This window comes from Dermacentor variabilis, chromosome 2 (genome assembly GCF_050947875.1).
Source record: "Dermacentor variabilis isolate Ectoservices chromosome 2, ASM5094787v1, whole genome shotgun sequence".
Lineage (NCBI taxonomy): Eukaryota > Metazoa > Arthropoda > Arachnida > Ixodida > Ixodidae > Dermacentor > Dermacentor variabilis.
Window position 1 is genome coordinate 227,931,473 of NC_134569.1, and position 16,396 is coordinate 227,947,868.

Genomic DNA, 16,396 nt, shown 5'->3' on the forward strand with positions numbered 1-16,396 from the left:
CGTCCGCTTTATCCGCGAGCCGTGCTTCACAACCCCACGCAATTTCCTTTACGTGATTTCACGGAACTAAAATATTGCCCATTCGTTGGCGGCAACATAGCAACAATAACATAACGAAAGAACTTACTGACTACTGGTAGTTCCCGGCATAGTTGCCTGTAATACGGCAACGCCTGTATACAGCCTGTGACGGCCCTCTCAACTTTTCACATTCCAGCGAAAATTTTTTTCTTCTGACCTACTGCGACGACAGGTCACGGTGGTCCGCATACCTGCCTCCTATAGCAATGTTAGGCTGTCATTGGAGGAACCTGGCGCCTGCGTCTCGTCACGCAGCACGTGTGCGTGGGTAGAAACGCATGCCGCAGTTTCTGTCAGGCCGCAGAGGCAGGAATAAACGGCCGAATAACAGCCGCTCTTGCCAGTGCCCTTCACGCTCTTGTATACGTGAAATTTCTGTCCTTGAGCGTTTTTCTTTACAACGAAGCTCTCCTGCACGAACTCTTACAAGTGAACAGAGCATCGAACGGGTGCTTCAGCTGAGGCGCGACGTCTGCCCACCGATAGCGAAGCAGCGGCGTACCCAGTAATTTTTGGTTGGCACGGCGGCCCGGCAGACTGCATGCTTTACATAAATTCAGGAGGGGGGACGCACGTGCCCGCTCGGCCCCCTCCCCCACCCTGGCTACGCCGCTGCAGCCAAGCGGCGCCTTCCTCCCGCTGTCGATGCGGCCGTCTCAACTTGCATAGCAACGCGCTTGCCGCTCCCAACAATGTACTATATATAAATTACATCTGGCGCTTTGACTGCAGCAGCGAGGAACAGAGACGCGCAAGGTGTATATATGGGAAAGGACCACCAGACTAGAGAGGAGGGGGGAGGGCGGCTTGTGGCAGCAATACCAAGCTATCCTTCTCACCAACATAGTCTTCGCCTGTTTGTTTTTTCATTCATCCATCCATCCATACATTCATTGAGTGGTTTTAATGCCACGTGGAGGGTTACAGAGAAGAGGCCGCGGTTTCGAAGGGCAATGGACAAGAATTGCTTTCAATGTAGACGGGGAGGCATTTCCAACTGGACGCTGTCTTTGGCAAGAACGAGTCTGAATGGTGGCTTGTACGGCAGCTTGGGACCTGGACCCCGAATATGCGGTCGACGCGAGACGATGTAGTAAGGCGCTACGAGCTGTACTTACTCGAGGTCTTAATTGGTGTGTTTTACCTTGTGCAAAATGACAAGTCGTGCTATCTTTCGTAATCCTGGGAGAGGAGGAAGGTCAAGCAATTCCCTTCCTCTCACACTTACTCCCACCTTCTTTCTGGTTCTTCATTCTTCTCCTGCAACTGGCGACAACATGGGTATGTGCTCGAAGACTGCATTTAAAAACCGTGTAATGGCTATCTCTTTTTCGAAACGCAGCACCAAAGACGACGACAACAAGCGAGAAGCCAACGCAGGCGACGCCTATGACGACGATACCTTCACCACCCACCCGGCGCCCTGTAGCTCCTAGGACCACCCCTACCACTACCACCACCACCACCACCACCACCACCACCACCACCACCACCACCACTACCACATGTGAGTGCTCACTGAACGCATTGCGCCATGACGATGTAAGTACGAGGCATGCGCATTTTTCTCAGTGTGGGAAATTCTCGTCGTAGCGAAGAACAGAAGGGAATTTTGGCGGGTCGCTGTTCGACGCAGTTACTACTTAGTGTTGTGGCCCCGGCTAGTGATAATTTGGTTTAGCCTGTTTATATATATAGCTTCAAATCAATGCTTTCTTTGCCTGTTGCGTAAAATTCGTTCCTGAGCGAGTTCCTTGAAGTCTAAGGGATAGAAATAGCGCCACAAGGAAATAAACATTTGAGAAGGGAGAAGAAAAGCATCCCCCTGTTCCTTTGTACAGCCTCCTCCTTAAGGTTTTTGTTTCCGTGTCGTGCTATTGTGTATCCATTTCTTTGCATCTTCCCCGCATTTGTTCTGGGCTAGCTGTCTCCCTCTCTCTTACGCGATTGACCAGTACCAGACATAGTGCGTCCAAGTGCAGCATACAGGGTGTTTCACGTAACTTGTGCCAAGAATTTTAAAAAGGTGGTTAGCCGTAGCTTAATGAAACCAAAAACTTAGAACTTGCTGTACCGTGACGCTGCTTAAAGCATTTTTTTAATATTCGCCTAATTAGGTAATTAATTAATGTGAATTATGAACAAATTTTATAGTTACTTTAGGGCCAAGTGCATTTCGTTGCGTTGTAGAGGGGATTCAGCAACAACCGATCCATTTCTTTTGTCGCAACGTACCTGCTGCGTGGTGATTTTTTTCGCATATAAAGAAAACTCGCGAAATATGAAATTAAACCACGTGACTGCGCTCGTGCGCTATCGCATTGCAGCGCTCTCAACAGCGCTTCGTGCGGCAGGACCGTGCGGGCGGACCGCGGCGAAGTGAGCGGCCGCGGCCCGAGGCATCGGCTTCACAGTGCGTCAGGATCTCTGGCGGCTGCACGGGCAATGGAAGCGCCGCCGTCCCTCATAAACCAAAGGCTCGACGCACGCTTGCAAGCACTGCAAGATGACAGCGCAAGAGCGCAGTCACGGGCTTTTCTTGCTTATTTCGCGAGTTTTCTTTACACGCCGAAAAAAATCGCCACGCAACATCTACGTTGCCACAAAAAATTGGGTTCCCTTTACAACGCAACGAAACGAACTTGGCTCTAAAGTGAATATTAAAGATGTTGTACAACTCATCTTAGTTAATTAACTAATTAAGCGGAATATGCAAAATACTCTAAGCAGTACTGCATGACGGCAAACGATACACCGTTGGTTTCATGTAGCTCCGGCTAACCACTCTTTTTTTTTAAAATTGGTTCGAGTTACGTTGAACACCCTGTATATTGCAAACCCAGGAGGCCCAGGACGGCAGTTGATGCACGTAGGCATGGTTCTGAATTCCAACACAAACGCGTCATCTTCGTCATTCGATCGCCTTTTAGGGCGAAAATATTACATGCCCCATTAGGCTAAAATGCGTGACCGAAATATGGTACCAAAAATGGCCGACGGCGCGACGAGTAAAAACGCGCTAAAGTGCTCGGATTGACGTCAAACTTCTCAGGCAAGTTTCTGTTGTCGAAGTCAGTTACTGGAATTGAAAAAAAAAAATTGATACATATCAGTGTGGGTGGTATTCGAGCCCGGGCCTCCAGTGCGGTAGACGTGCACGCTTCCCCAACGCTACGGTGGCGCCACGGTCGAGGTTGACTAAAGTTGTGCCTAGCGCGTGCGTCATTGCACACGTCATGTGACTGCCTCCGTCACTGGCTCCCACGTGTCATTTGCTCTTCGGATTTCATCCGTGCTGTGTCTACTGCGATGCACTCTCGACGCCAAATCATGAGTGCATAAAATGAGGTGGGCCTAGGGCGTGCGTCATTGCACACGTTACGTCATTGCCTCCCGCGCGTCACTTGCTCTTCGTATTTTTTCGGTGCTGTGTTTACTCGGATGCACTGCGGAGTGTCGGTCCCAGCGGCATCTGCGAAGCGCAGTCGCTCACGGAAACACGCCGCAGAAGACGAAGCGACTGGAACACAAAAAGGAATGCCGTGCAAGTTTACAACGTATGGGTATGAGGAACCCGTATGGGTTTCCTTTGTAGCATTTGCTACGAACGGGTGGATGTCTAGTTTTCTCTTTATTAAGTGTACAACTTGCACGACTACATACGGATGAATACCGAAGTGGAAACATTTGCCCACAGCTACCACAATGCTTTCGCACTTCCACACGTAAGCAGTCCTAAGTGTCTCTGCCAAACTTTATTCTATTATCATTCCTCCAGTAACGTTGTCACGCCATCGCCAACGCTCCACCGTCTTTACTTTGTCGAAGTCACTGCGTTGTTGTCTTGTGTTCATCGCAGTGCCGTCATCATGTTGTCATAATAGCGACATCGTACCCGTGCAGTCGTCGTAATTTCATGATACGTCGTCATTCCAATCCAACCTTCGTTGTCCTACCGGAGTCACCGCGCCATCGTAATCATCCTGGCGTCATTCTTTCACCAAGCTCCCACCATTTCGTTGTTGCCATGTCATTCTCATCATTGCGACATCGTGCATTTGTCGACGTATTTTTTCATTCGAAAGCGAATAGTGTTCGTTGACTTTTTCGGCCGTTTTCGTTGTGTCGTAAGTCGGGTGATCCGACGGTGTTCTCGCGTAGGAGGGGGAAGGTGAGGAATCGCACCATGGATAAAGGCGTGTGCTCTTGGGCAACCGAGTAGCGAACAGGGCGAGGTGAGGGCCATCGTGCGTGAGCTCTCCTACCTCATTGTATTCATTACCCATTGGGGAAGAGTCACCATGGTACCCCATTGGGAAAGGGGTGCGGGAAAGTGGGGGGAATCAGCACTGCCGCTCGTTAGCTCGTTCGTCGCGGAGAGTGCAGGGGCACATGCTCCAGGGCATGCGAGTGTGGCGTGAAGGAACCCAATGAGAGAGAAAAGCAGATTGTCGCTCGCTCATTTGTCGCACATCTCGCTGGCCGCCCGACGGTGGTCAGCCCAACGTGAACGGCGCAATGGACGAGACTCCATAGCGGATTTTGTCGCACGAAAACTGAACCGCAGGTGCATGCAAACGTTCCGGCCAACGCTGACGGCGTTGACGCCGACGCACCAAGGACAGCAAGAAGATGACTTGTTCGCTCTTCACCGCTGCCACGAAGAAACTACCGGAAGGGAAGCGAAGTCGCCGAGAGAGAGAGAGAGAGTTGCGTGTGCTTTCGGGCAACGGAGTTGCGGGGATGGACGACACGGAAAAAGGGGTGAGGGGGGGGGGGGGGGGAGCGGCTATCGCTCGCTCGTTCACTCGTTCGTTCGTTCCTTTGTTCATTCGTTCAAGCCGTTTGCTTATGTTTACAATCATCGTCGATGATTTCCGCATAACTTTCTCCTTCTTTAGCTTTAGTATAGCGCCTGTACCTTCGCCAATCCCCATTGTCGGTTGTGTCATATGATAGTATACAACATCATAAACACGTTCTGATCATCTCAAAGAGGTAGCTGGCTGTTTGCACGATGACTAAAAAAAAATCTGGGGTTTGGCGTGCTAGAACTACGGTTTCCTTATAAGGCACGCCGTAGTGAAGAGCTCCGCATTAGTTTTGACAACCTGGTGTTCTTTAACGTGCACCCAAATGCACGATGCTCGTGAGTTTTTACATTTGGGCTTCATCGAAACGTGGCGCCCGTGGTTCGGATTTCATTTCGCGACCTCGTGCTTAGCAGCGCGACGCCATAGCCACTAAGCCAGCATGGCGGGTGGTACGATAGAAGTACACGTGTGTGTATGACCTAATGGTTAGGGAAAGTCAGCATAAAGACGTTAGAAGGGCTTGCTTCATGAAATAACATGGCGTCTTGATGAGGTATATTTGTTTCAGGGAGGATATTTAGGCAATATTTGTTTGATCACTGAATAATTCCGCAGAAAATTAGGCCAGCGCCATTAAGGACACTTATAAGGGTGGCAAAGACGACAGGGCTGTCCTATGTGCGAGTTACTCGGCAAGACAATAGCAGCAGCTCTCAGCCAGCGGACACGGTCACGAAATTCCAGAACGGTTCTAAAGGAAAGCTTAGCTTTAATAAAAATTCGAGCACCCGTAAGCACTCTGTATGAATTGTGAATTTCCAAGTGAACGCCGCTGAGCGCTTCTTCGAGTTACGAAATCCACGCGGGCACCCGAGCGCTTTGAGACGCTCGCCGCACTTTGATTCGACCTTACCGAGGCACAGTTATCAAGTAGGCGACAGGTTGCGTAAACAAGGAATGCACGGACAACACAGGCTTCCGAGAGCGGCAGTGCCCTCTCCCCTCGCGCAACACCAGTTATCGCAGCCAGCAGGTGTTCGCCCAATCTGCTCCCTCGAGGCGCGCTCGTGGCGTGCCGTCGCAGCCAATGGGAATTTATTGCACAACGTGGATTATGTACTGTGGCGTGCAAAATATTCGCGAGCGAGTAGAGTACGCAAGCACATGGTAATTAAAATTTCCTATTAACTGTCGTAAACTTAGCAATTTCGGTATAACCTCCATCAGCCGTTTTATTGCGATAGCAACTATGTGGACATCCCAGGTGCATTTGTGTCGTCGGCGTCGCCGTCATGTTCCGTATAAAGTCCAAGGGCAACGAAACCATGACCAAAACACTTAAGAGACAGTGCCTCAATAGAATACCACATACAGAAATCAAGAAACATGGCGAACAAGAATTTGGAAAGAAACTGGTCAATGAGTACCTGCCGCTGGTTCCAACCAATACATACGACGAGGAAGCCGACCCGACATGATATCAGACAGTCAAGTGCTGTAGACAAGCCTTACACCTTCAGTATGAGGGGCATCGCGTGGCGATACAACGTGATGCGTACGCGCGTAAAGTACACGCAGTGCAAGATTTCGCAGCGACTGTCGATTGGACAAATAACCACGAAAGGTTCTATATATACACACTCGACTAGTACTAGCAGCGTTTATGAATTCGTGCTGGCTCAAATAAAAAAAGGAAATCCGCGATTGCACGCCAAAAAACCACGATCAGATTATTTGGCGCACCATAGCAGGAGAAATTTGAATAATTTTGAGCACCTCGGCCCTTTTTACGAGCACCTAACGCACGGTACAGGAGCGTTTAATTGCGAAAGCATTATGCGTCCCATTACGAGAAAATCCGGCGTTGTAGTCGTGGGCGTGACAGAATGATGGTCGCAGAAATGGCCGACGGCAAAGAGTGAAAAACGCGTTAAAGATACTCAGATTCACGTCGAATTTCTCAGCGAGGTTCCTGTAAACAGAGTAAAACAATGCCTTTGCAGAAAAGTATTGGGAAAATTCAGGTCTGGGTGGCAATCGGCGCCGGGCCACCGGGGTGCGAGGCGAACCCGCTTCCCGGACGCTACGCTGGCTCCACGCTTCTGCCCGGCCGAGTGTAGGCCCAGTGCGTCCGTCGTGGGGCACGTGACTGCGCAGACAGTGGGTGGGAGGTGGCGCCACGTCATGAGTGTATAAAAAAAATTACAGCGCCTATTAAGATCTCTCCTAAGAGGTGAACGGCGAAAGCCTGCTCTTCCTCCTCTTGTCATTCACCTTATTAGTGATAATTTTTAGTCATTTATGATCAATTCTAGTCGTTACAATTCGTCGTTAGACATATTGGTCATTAGTAGTCATTACTAGTCATTACAAGGCATTCCAGTCATTATGAGCCATTACTGCTGACCTAAGCATTTTAGTCATGTGTAATCAATTGCGGCCATTACCAGCCATCGTTAGACATATTGGTCATTTCGTAGTCATTAGTAGTCATTACAAGTCATTAGTAGTCATTTTATTTATTACTAGGAATTATTAAAGGGACACCAAATGCCAATACCAAGTCGACGTGAACTGTTTAGATACCATTCCAGCAACCTCGCAACGCTTGTCTCGTGCGAAGAAAAGACTTAGTTTATGAAAAAAAAAATTGCTTTTGAATGGTCCGAATGCCTTTTTCGAAATTCAAATCCCCCGCCACCCAACCGGGGGAGTGGCGACGTTGCATATGCCATCACCACGCTTTGCTCGTCGATGAGTAAAATGTCGCGCGACAGACGGCGGTGTACCGGGCCAAGACAGAGCGGTGGATTCGCCGCTGCAGCTGTTTTTTTGGTCAAGTGGCGTAGGCCGTTCGGGCATTCCGCGACGTCATATGGACGTTGAATTTCTGCTACTCGGAAACCAGTAAAACGAGCGCAGCACTACGCGGTAACGAAGCAACTGAAATGAGAATGTGCGGGCAGTGCAGAGTCCAACGAAAACGAAACCTTTAGACCGCCCGCGTCGTTTCCAAGGGTAAGGCCATTGAGTTCTTTGCTCTAAACATGAAATAGAACTGCAGAAGTAGTATGTTCTTTTGTCTTACAATGCAATTCAATTCTGTTTTTATAACGAGTGCTTGAGTACTACTGACAGAATTTAGCTGAGGAGTCCTTTCGTCGTCGGGCGAGTACTTGAATATACCGGGGAAGTCTCTAATGATATCCTGCATTTACCTCACTTTATCGATTATTGAGGCTCTGTTCGCGACAATATTGACGCCTTAGATATTCTCGAGCACTAATCTATCATTTTAGCTTGACTTCTTATTTGCCTTTAGTGTCCCTTTAACCTCTACCAATCTCTGTTATAACGCTAACATTCACTAACTCTCACTATCAATCATTTTTCATTCTTTAATCTGTGTTTAATCTCTCTTCTATGGCGGCATGACGCTTCGGCGGACACTCCGGCGGTCAGGTCAGCTGACACAAACTTCACCATCAGGAGTTCGCTTTAATAAAAAAGCATTGATGTCCACTTTAACGCAGCTGAGTGGTCCTCCGTGTTATGAAACCCACGCGGGCAAGCGACCACGCTGATACGCTTGGCGCTTTTTCATTTGGCCTTACCGAGGCGCAGTTATAAACGCTGGTGACAGCTTGCGCGGACAAGGAACGCGCAGAAAAGAAAAACATTTCACTTGAGGGGCTATAATGCCTTCGCATTTCCTCACGTGACCAGTGTTAAAGGGCAACTCCGGCGATTTTTTTATGTCGACGGACGTCGATCAAATTCGCTGGGTATCCGTTCCTCTGCACATTCCCGTCATGTCCTAAAAAAAGCAGGTTTGAGAGTTGCAGATTCGTTACTAATGCATTTAGTAAATTGCCTCGAACACCCTTACCTGCTCCTCAGTTGAAGGCAACATTGTGTATGACGTCAGTGGAGTCCCACTCGGAGCACGCCGGGACCATGCAGACGACAGCAACGAGAGCGTGGAGTCAACGATCGTGAGTTAGTGAGAAGTTGGTGTCACGAGAATTCGCCTTCCCTGTGCACGGGCAAGTGATGGGCGGTGGCAAGTGGCGTTGCGTTGTTGGCTGCATGAACTTCAGCCCTCGCCATCCGCACGCACAGTTTGGTGCCGATGCCGATCGCGTTCAGCTGAGGTTAAACCTATATATGTCAGAGTCTCGTAGTTCATGCGTCTGCTGGTGGGGGACCTGAGTGACTGGCCTGAAGCTAATTAAGCCATCAGAGTGAAGAAAACTTCTGTGGTTCAGTTTGGCCCACACGGATTTGAAATAAACGATTGCTCATTTCGTACAGTCCATACACAAAAAGCGAGAAACAACGACACGGAGCAGTATCGACATCGCTACGTTGCCTTTTTCGACGGAAAGCTGCCCGCCGCACTTACCGGCACTTCCCTAAATTAAATGCGACTGCAAAGATGGGTGTACTTTAACGTGTTGTCTTGCCGACTCATTATTTAGCTTCCGAGGTGCACTGCTTGCCTCGTATCCCAAATGGGCAGCGAGCGTAGGCCCCTTCTATACAGCAGCGCAAACGCCGCCTCGTTCAGCTGCCAGCGGTGTCAATACTGGCATCGGCGTCTCCGCGAGAAAACTACGCGTTCTCTAAACGAGCAATCACGCGCACAAAGTCCTCATCTATGTCCACTTTACGGAACATATTGTGCATGAAGATAATACAAGAGAGAGAGAGAGAGAGAGAAATAACGTTTATTTGCACCCGAAAAAAGAGCACCGAGGAGTCAAGAGTCTTCCTGTCTCTTCGGCTTCCTCCTCCCTTTTCAGCTGGCTGATTCTCTTTGGAGCTCAGCGGTGTCCAGGACCATGCGGATGACTTCTCTTTGATCATCTTCCTTCGAGCTGGTCATTAAAGTGTCCCAGGATTGTCTATCCCTATTTGGTTTATTGTATCTAGGACATGTCCATATTATGTGGATCATGTCCGCCTTTGCCCCGCAGTGTTTGCAATTCATGTTCTCAATGTTATCGTGCCATTTCTTCAGAATGTAGGGGTTGCAGATCACCTCCGCTTGGAGTTGCCTCCATGTTACTTCTTCTTGCTTACTTAGTTTCTTATGCGCCTCTGGCAGTGTTTTCCTTCCCATTCTATAATAAGCGAGAATTTCACTGTAAGTGTTTATGCCTTCTTCTTTTTGTAGGGGCTCCCCGACTTGTGAGGCTGCATTGGTGTACCGGTAAATAAGCTCTCGGGCCAATGCGCGCGCTTTCTCGTTGCCGGGCAAGCCTTCGTAGGCAGGAGTCTATATAAGGTTTACTAATTCTTCTGGAATTGGTCCTTTCTCCAATATGTTGAGCGCCCCTTTGGAGATTCTCCCTGCGGTATAATTCCTGATGGCTGTTTTTGAATCTGACACTATGATTTTGACCCCTTTTTGAGTCAAAGCTAGGGCTACGGCCACCTCCTCTGCAACCTCCACTCTGTTTTGCGGGGTACTGCAGCTCTTTGAGTTCTCACCGTTAGCCTGTGTCGTCACTGCGACGAAACCTGGTCTGCTTTCATGTTCTGCTGCATCCGTTTAGAATACCCCTTGCTTTTTATCTAGCGATTTTTGTAATGCTTTAACCCTGTCTTTCCTCCTATCCTGGTGGTGAGTGGGATGCATATTCTTCGGGAGTGGTAGTATGCGTATCCTATCTCTGACTTGTGAGGGAATGGCTCCCGTGTTTCTTACTTTGTTGTGGGTTTTGTATCCTAGTTTCTCTAGAATTATCAGACCACCTCTGCTTCTATTAGTCTCTGCTGCTAGGAGACTAGTGTGGCTTCGATCAACTCTTCAAGGGCGTTTGGAATGCCCATGTTTAGTATCCTCTGCGTAGATGTGCATGGTGGCAAGTTTATGGTGGTTTTAACTCCTTTCCTAATGAGGATTTCTATTTTGTTTTTCTCGGCCCTTGTTAGTTTAAGGTACGGTGTCGCGTATGTGATCTTGCCGATAGTGAAAGACTGTACTATCTCTAATAGGTTCGCCTCCCTCATGCCTGCCTTCTTGTTGGCGATTCTTCTGAGGAGTCGACATGTTTGGCTTACGCTCATTTCAAGCTTTCTAATTGTTTCCGTATTTCTTTCATTGTCCTGAATGTGCAAGCCTAGCACTCGTATAGATTTTACGTTTGGAATCGCGTCCCCATTAACCGTGACTTTTATCCCCTGGTTAGGCATTTTCTTTCGCATTTTCTGTGAACTGATGAAGAGAGCCTCCAACTTCGTAGCTGAACATTTAAGGCCGGCTTTTTCTAAGTGCTCTTCAATTCTATTGATGGCATTTTGCAGTGTTTCTTCTATGTGGGCGTCACTGCCTCTATTTATCCAGAGGGTGATGTCGTCCGCATAGATCGTATGTTCTAGACCCTGTAAATCCTTAAGTTTGTGCGGGAGTCCCATCATTACTATGTTAAAGAGAGTTGGCGAGAGCACAGAGCCCTGCGGTGTCCCCTTATTCATGAGCTCTATCACTTTCTCCTCGTTACCCCCTAGACTGACCGTTACCGTTCTGCCAGTCAGAAAGTCCTTTATATACTCTTAGGTACGTCTCTCTACGTTTAGGCTATTCAATTGTTCTAAGATTGCCTTGTGGTCTACGTTGTGAAACGCTTTGGCCACGTCTAAGTCAACGATGGCTTTCGTGTCCTTAGTTTGGTGGTCGATAATTTGTTCTTTAAGCTGTAGCATGACATCGCACGCAGTTAGGTGTGCTCTGAAGCCTATCATTGTTCGTTAGGTTTATTATTGACTTTTCGTATAGGTTGCTCAACATCCGATCGTTTATTCTGTCCGGTCCTGCAGCTGTTTTCATTCTTAGTCGATTCAGCTCGGCCCTAACTTCTCCTACCGTGACGCGGCTGTCGAAGAAGGGGTTCTCTTCCCCTTTGTAGTCCGGCAGTGTTTGTTGCGGACCGCATTTAATATATCTATCCTTAACTTCAGCGCACAATTGTCTATTAGTACATTCGTATGTATACACTAGTTTCTGCATGTTTCTATGTGTCTATGATTTGCTGCTTCGGGGATCTAGTAGGTGCCTCAATAGTTGCCATGCATTTGATTTACCACTTTTGTGATCCATCTGTTCGCATATTCTATTCCAATTTCATTTCGTAAGTTCGAGTGCGTATTCTTCAATCTCTCCGTTCAGGTGCGCTAATGCCCTCCTAATGTTTTTATTGCTTCTATTATCTTTAAATTTTTGCTCTAGCTGCCTCTTTTTTCTCCATAGTACGACCATTTTCCGGTCTACTACCTCTTGCGTTTCGTCTGCCTCCGCCTTCTCGCTGGCCTCTGCAACCGCTTCCAAGAGGGCGTTGCTCCAACTGCCTACATCTTTGAGCTCCTCTTTTTCGGCACATTTCTGCCTAAAGAGGTTCCAGTTTACCGCTTCGATCTGTTTGGGTTTGGGAGTTGGTATGCCGTGTTCTACCACTGTCTCTTTTATTCTGTGGTCACTCCCCAAGTCCTCTCCCACGTTACACCATCGTGCGGTTATGTGTTCCCCTATGAGAGTAAGGTCCGGTGTGGTGTCCCTGAAAACGCTATTTCCTTTTCTCGTCGATATTTGAGGATCTGTTAGTAGTGTTACTCCATGCTTGGAGAAAGTATCCCATAATTCTCTGCCTTTTTGTTGCGAGATTTTGTTCCCCCAAGCCGTGTGTCGCTCATTAAAGTCTCAGACTCTGACTATGGGGCTGTTCCCTGCAATGTTTTTGGACGTTTCAATCAGCTGATCGAAGCCACAATTCTTCCTTTTTTTTCCTTAGGACAGCTGTATACGTTGAGAACGTATAGGCTGCTATCTTTTCTTTTCCTCGGTACTAGTTCAATTAGGACGTGGTCAATCTTATTTGTGTCAGTCTCGTGTAGGACTGCTGCTCAGTTCCTTCTAACTAAAATAGCTTTCTGCCGATTGTCTCCTTTCCCAGTGTAGGCTGTGTAGCCGGCCAATTTTGCATTTTTCCCACACTCTTGCAACGCAATGACATCTGGTTTATCGATGTCGGTTAGGGATGTTTGTAGGACTTCCCTTTTTTTCAGGAAGCCCCTGCAATTCCACTGCCACATCGTGTTATTTTGCCAATGCATTTTGAATGTTAATTGTTTTCTAAACCAATCGAATTCCGCTTTTAAAGCGAAGTCGCGTTTCTCGAGTTATGTTTTGAGGGGGATGTCGTGCTTTTCAAATTCTGCTCGCGTTTGTTCCCTGAATTGCATCATAGCTCCGTTTCTCAGGGTAATATCCTGAGTAACTTTGTCCATCTTGCTGTCTAAGTCTGTCTCTCCCATTCTCTTATTTTTGAGCAGGGGCCGATCTGTTTTGTGCTTTTTGTCCCCTACGCCCTCTTCGCGTCTCGTATTGTTTCCATCCTTCCCTTTTTTCATCTCCTCGATTATCTTAAAAAATGATTCTCTCTCCTTTTTCCTATCCTCAATCAGCATTCCAATTTGCCCTTCCTACCTCTTAATAAGCGCTTTTAGCTCCTGGCTTTCTCTATCCTTTCCTGAATCCTGGGCGACTTTGTCTGACCAGCTCACCTTGTTACTTGTTTCCTTCTGTTGTGTCTGGTGTTGCGGCGTCTGTAGCCTAGGGAAGGACTCCTAGCGGCTCCTGGTCCTGCTGCTCGATCTCTCGCTTGCCCTGCTTTTACGAAGTTCCTCTTGGTTCCCCTCCTCGGCCGCTTGTTTTTGCTCCCATTGTCTCTTCTGCACGACGTACGGGGTGCGGAATAAATTTCTGCACTTCTTATCCCCAGTAACGTGGTTTTTGCCGCAGAGCTGGCAATTTGGTTCGCATTGATCTCCTTGTGGTCTCGTTACCCCACAACCTCTACACCTCGCTTCGTCGTTGTCACACACGTCTTATCTGTGCCCGAGTCCTCCACACTTGTAGCTCTTCGTATCGTACCCCTTCTTGTATAGCAAGCACTGTAGAATAGCTTCCATGAAGAAAACCTTGCGTGGAACTTCCTCTTCGTCAAAAGTTGGGGGGAAGTTCTCGTTTCGCCCATTCTTCTTGCTTCGAGATTTCGTTCGAGGATCGTCGGGTTGTCTTCATCCTCGTTTAGGTTGATTAGGACTTCTTTGTCGGAGTACATTTCCTCTATGCCGTGAATAACTCCACGCCCACAGCTTGCCGGTGCGTTCACGTAGGTGACGACCCCATAATCCTTTTCTCCGATTCTGATGTTATCTATCTTGTTTATTCTTTTAGCATTCTCCATCGATAATGTGTGGTAGATGATCGTACCTTGTTTGGTCTTTATCACGAAGCGGTCTCCCTTGGCTTCTTGTAGGCTGACGCCAGCGCTTTCTCGCACTGCTCTTCCGAGGCTGACTTCCGCTGCCTTCTGAAGCACCGAGAGGCCTCCTCGTAGCCGTAGAGTAACTTTCCAGCCCGTGGCCGGCAGTCTCGGTAGGTTCGATGCTACCGATAGCTCCGCTTTCTTCTTCCCTGCTCCCTTCTTGTGCGCGTCGCGCCGAGCGCCCTTCGTCGTCTCCGCGCCAACTAGCACGGTCTTTTCCCTCCTTTTCGCCAAAACGGTGAACCATCCTTCGTTGTCAGATCCCTTAGGATCCTTTTAGTTGCCTTCCACCGTCACTTCCACGTCGCCGCTTCTCTGGGAGCCGCCGCTGGCTTGGGGCTGCCCGTCGACGCCGTCCGTGGCCGAGGCAATGCCGAAGCCGAGGTCAGGCTTAGCGTGGCGTTGTGCTCCGGTCACAGTCTTTTAGCCGTAAAATTACTAAAAATCCACTCACAGACACAAACAATAGTGTCCGCCGGCTCCTTGTCACTTCCGAAAATCGATTTTAGCACTTTCACAGATCATTTTGCCAGAATAACTACCAGAATCCTTGGTTGTTCGCGGAGACGGCGTAACCACGTCCTTACTCCTCGACGCTACCTGGCGTGCCCAAGAGAATACAAAGAATGATAAGTAGGCAGCCTAACGCTCCCGTATACTACAGTCTCCCGCTCGCTGTTTTCTAAGGTGCGTGGTCACTCATATCAGTGCGATTGAGAGTGATGCAACGATGCTTATGTGCACAAAATCTGCCTGTTTTGATACGATATGACATTGTTTGATGTCAACGTTGAGCGGCTAGTATTATATCTCAAGCGAACGACGAGTGGTCGCTGCACCTGCCGATCGATGTAAACAAATGCACCGTTCAGTGCTTTGGACTGTCAGCGGCGTTTTTGCGAGATAGAAATGCGGAAAATCGTGCTCCACATCTTACAGTGAGCATGCGAAGCGTTTCCCTCAGAAGGAGTGAAACACCTAAAATAGCAAGCAGCATGTATAAAGTCAGAGGTTTAGGCTACCCTTGGTCTTCAAGTTGCAGCGCGATATATATAGCGCAGGGGCGCTGGCTCTCGTGATGGTGGGTCGAATGCGAACGGCGATTCGTGGCTATCGAATTCGTAAGAATCATACCTCTCAATATCTGACAGATCCGAAGCGCTGGTGCAGCTCACATTGTCACCCGAAAATCCGGCGCGGTCACGATGCAGCCGAGCGTCTGCTCTTGGCTGCCAGCGGGCGATACCGGCATGCCTTGCGCGCCTTCCTCGGTGTAGACACTCGTGACGTCACACGAAGAGGTTCGCCCGGCTGCTTAGTCCGGTTTAGGTTTCACTTTTGCACTCTTTTGCTTATTTAAAGCTATTTTCCAATTTACGAAACATTTCTACTATCAGACGCGTGACAGGGGGTCTTGTGAACCTAAATATTCTACTACCTTGACATGGCCGAAACATCGCCGGAGTTCCACTCTATGTGTTCCTGCGGATTTGTTTTTGCACTCTGCCTCAATGGGAATGCAGCTGCCGCAGACCGAATCGAACCCACCACCTCGTGCTCCGCAGCGCAACGCCATGGATCCATTAAGCTGCAGCGGCGGCGTGAAGTTTCTCACAATGCAGTCGGCACTGATTTATTTCTGTGTAGTTCTGCGAAAAATTTTCCTGACAAAGCGTGGAATTTTTCTTGTTAGTCGTCTCTATCCTTCCATCTGCAGTCATATTGTGAACAAAAAAAAATCAACTTTCTGCATATTCTAACAATAAGAATCTTTTTTGCTAATTTAAGGAATCCCTTAAGAGTCCTAAATGAATTCTTTCTGTTTTTGTTTTCAGATCGGCCTTCAAATCCCAATTACGTGAAGAAAAGTAAGTCACCCGTTTTTTGTTTCTTTAGGCAATCAGATAGCAGCACACTGACAAGTAGGCAAGAATAGGGCTCAAGCGTTGACGTGTAAAGCGCGTGCATACATATTTTCGTGTGGTTTCCGCGCATGTGTGGCAAATAAAGAAACCTTTCAATGTGCGGGCTTCTGCTGCGTCACATCAAGGCGCCGACTACGGTGGGGCTCCGGACCCTGAGCTCCCTCCAAGGCTTCCTGGGGGAGGCAGAGCCCCCCCCCTCCCCCGGCGATGCCGAAGCCTATCCCCCCACCAGTCACACACAGAC

The 16,396-nt window shown here is 48.5% G+C and overlaps 1 protein-coding gene across 1 annotated transcript in view; it reads left to right on the top strand.

The window, feature by feature from the left end:
- Positions 1–1,430: 1,430 nt before the first annotated feature.
- Positions 1,431–16,396, top strand: part of LOC142571210 (uncharacterized) — a 70,543-nt gene continuing 55,577 nt past the window's right edge. The window contains exons 1-2 of the mRNA XM_075679482.1: positions 1,431–1,588; positions 16,063–16,095. Coding sequence (XP_075535597.1) covers positions 1,471–1,588; positions 16,063–16,095 — 151 coding nt within the window. The 5' untranslated portion in view covers positions 1,431–1,470. The remainder of the gene's footprint in view (positions 1,589–16,062; positions 16,096–16,396) is intronic.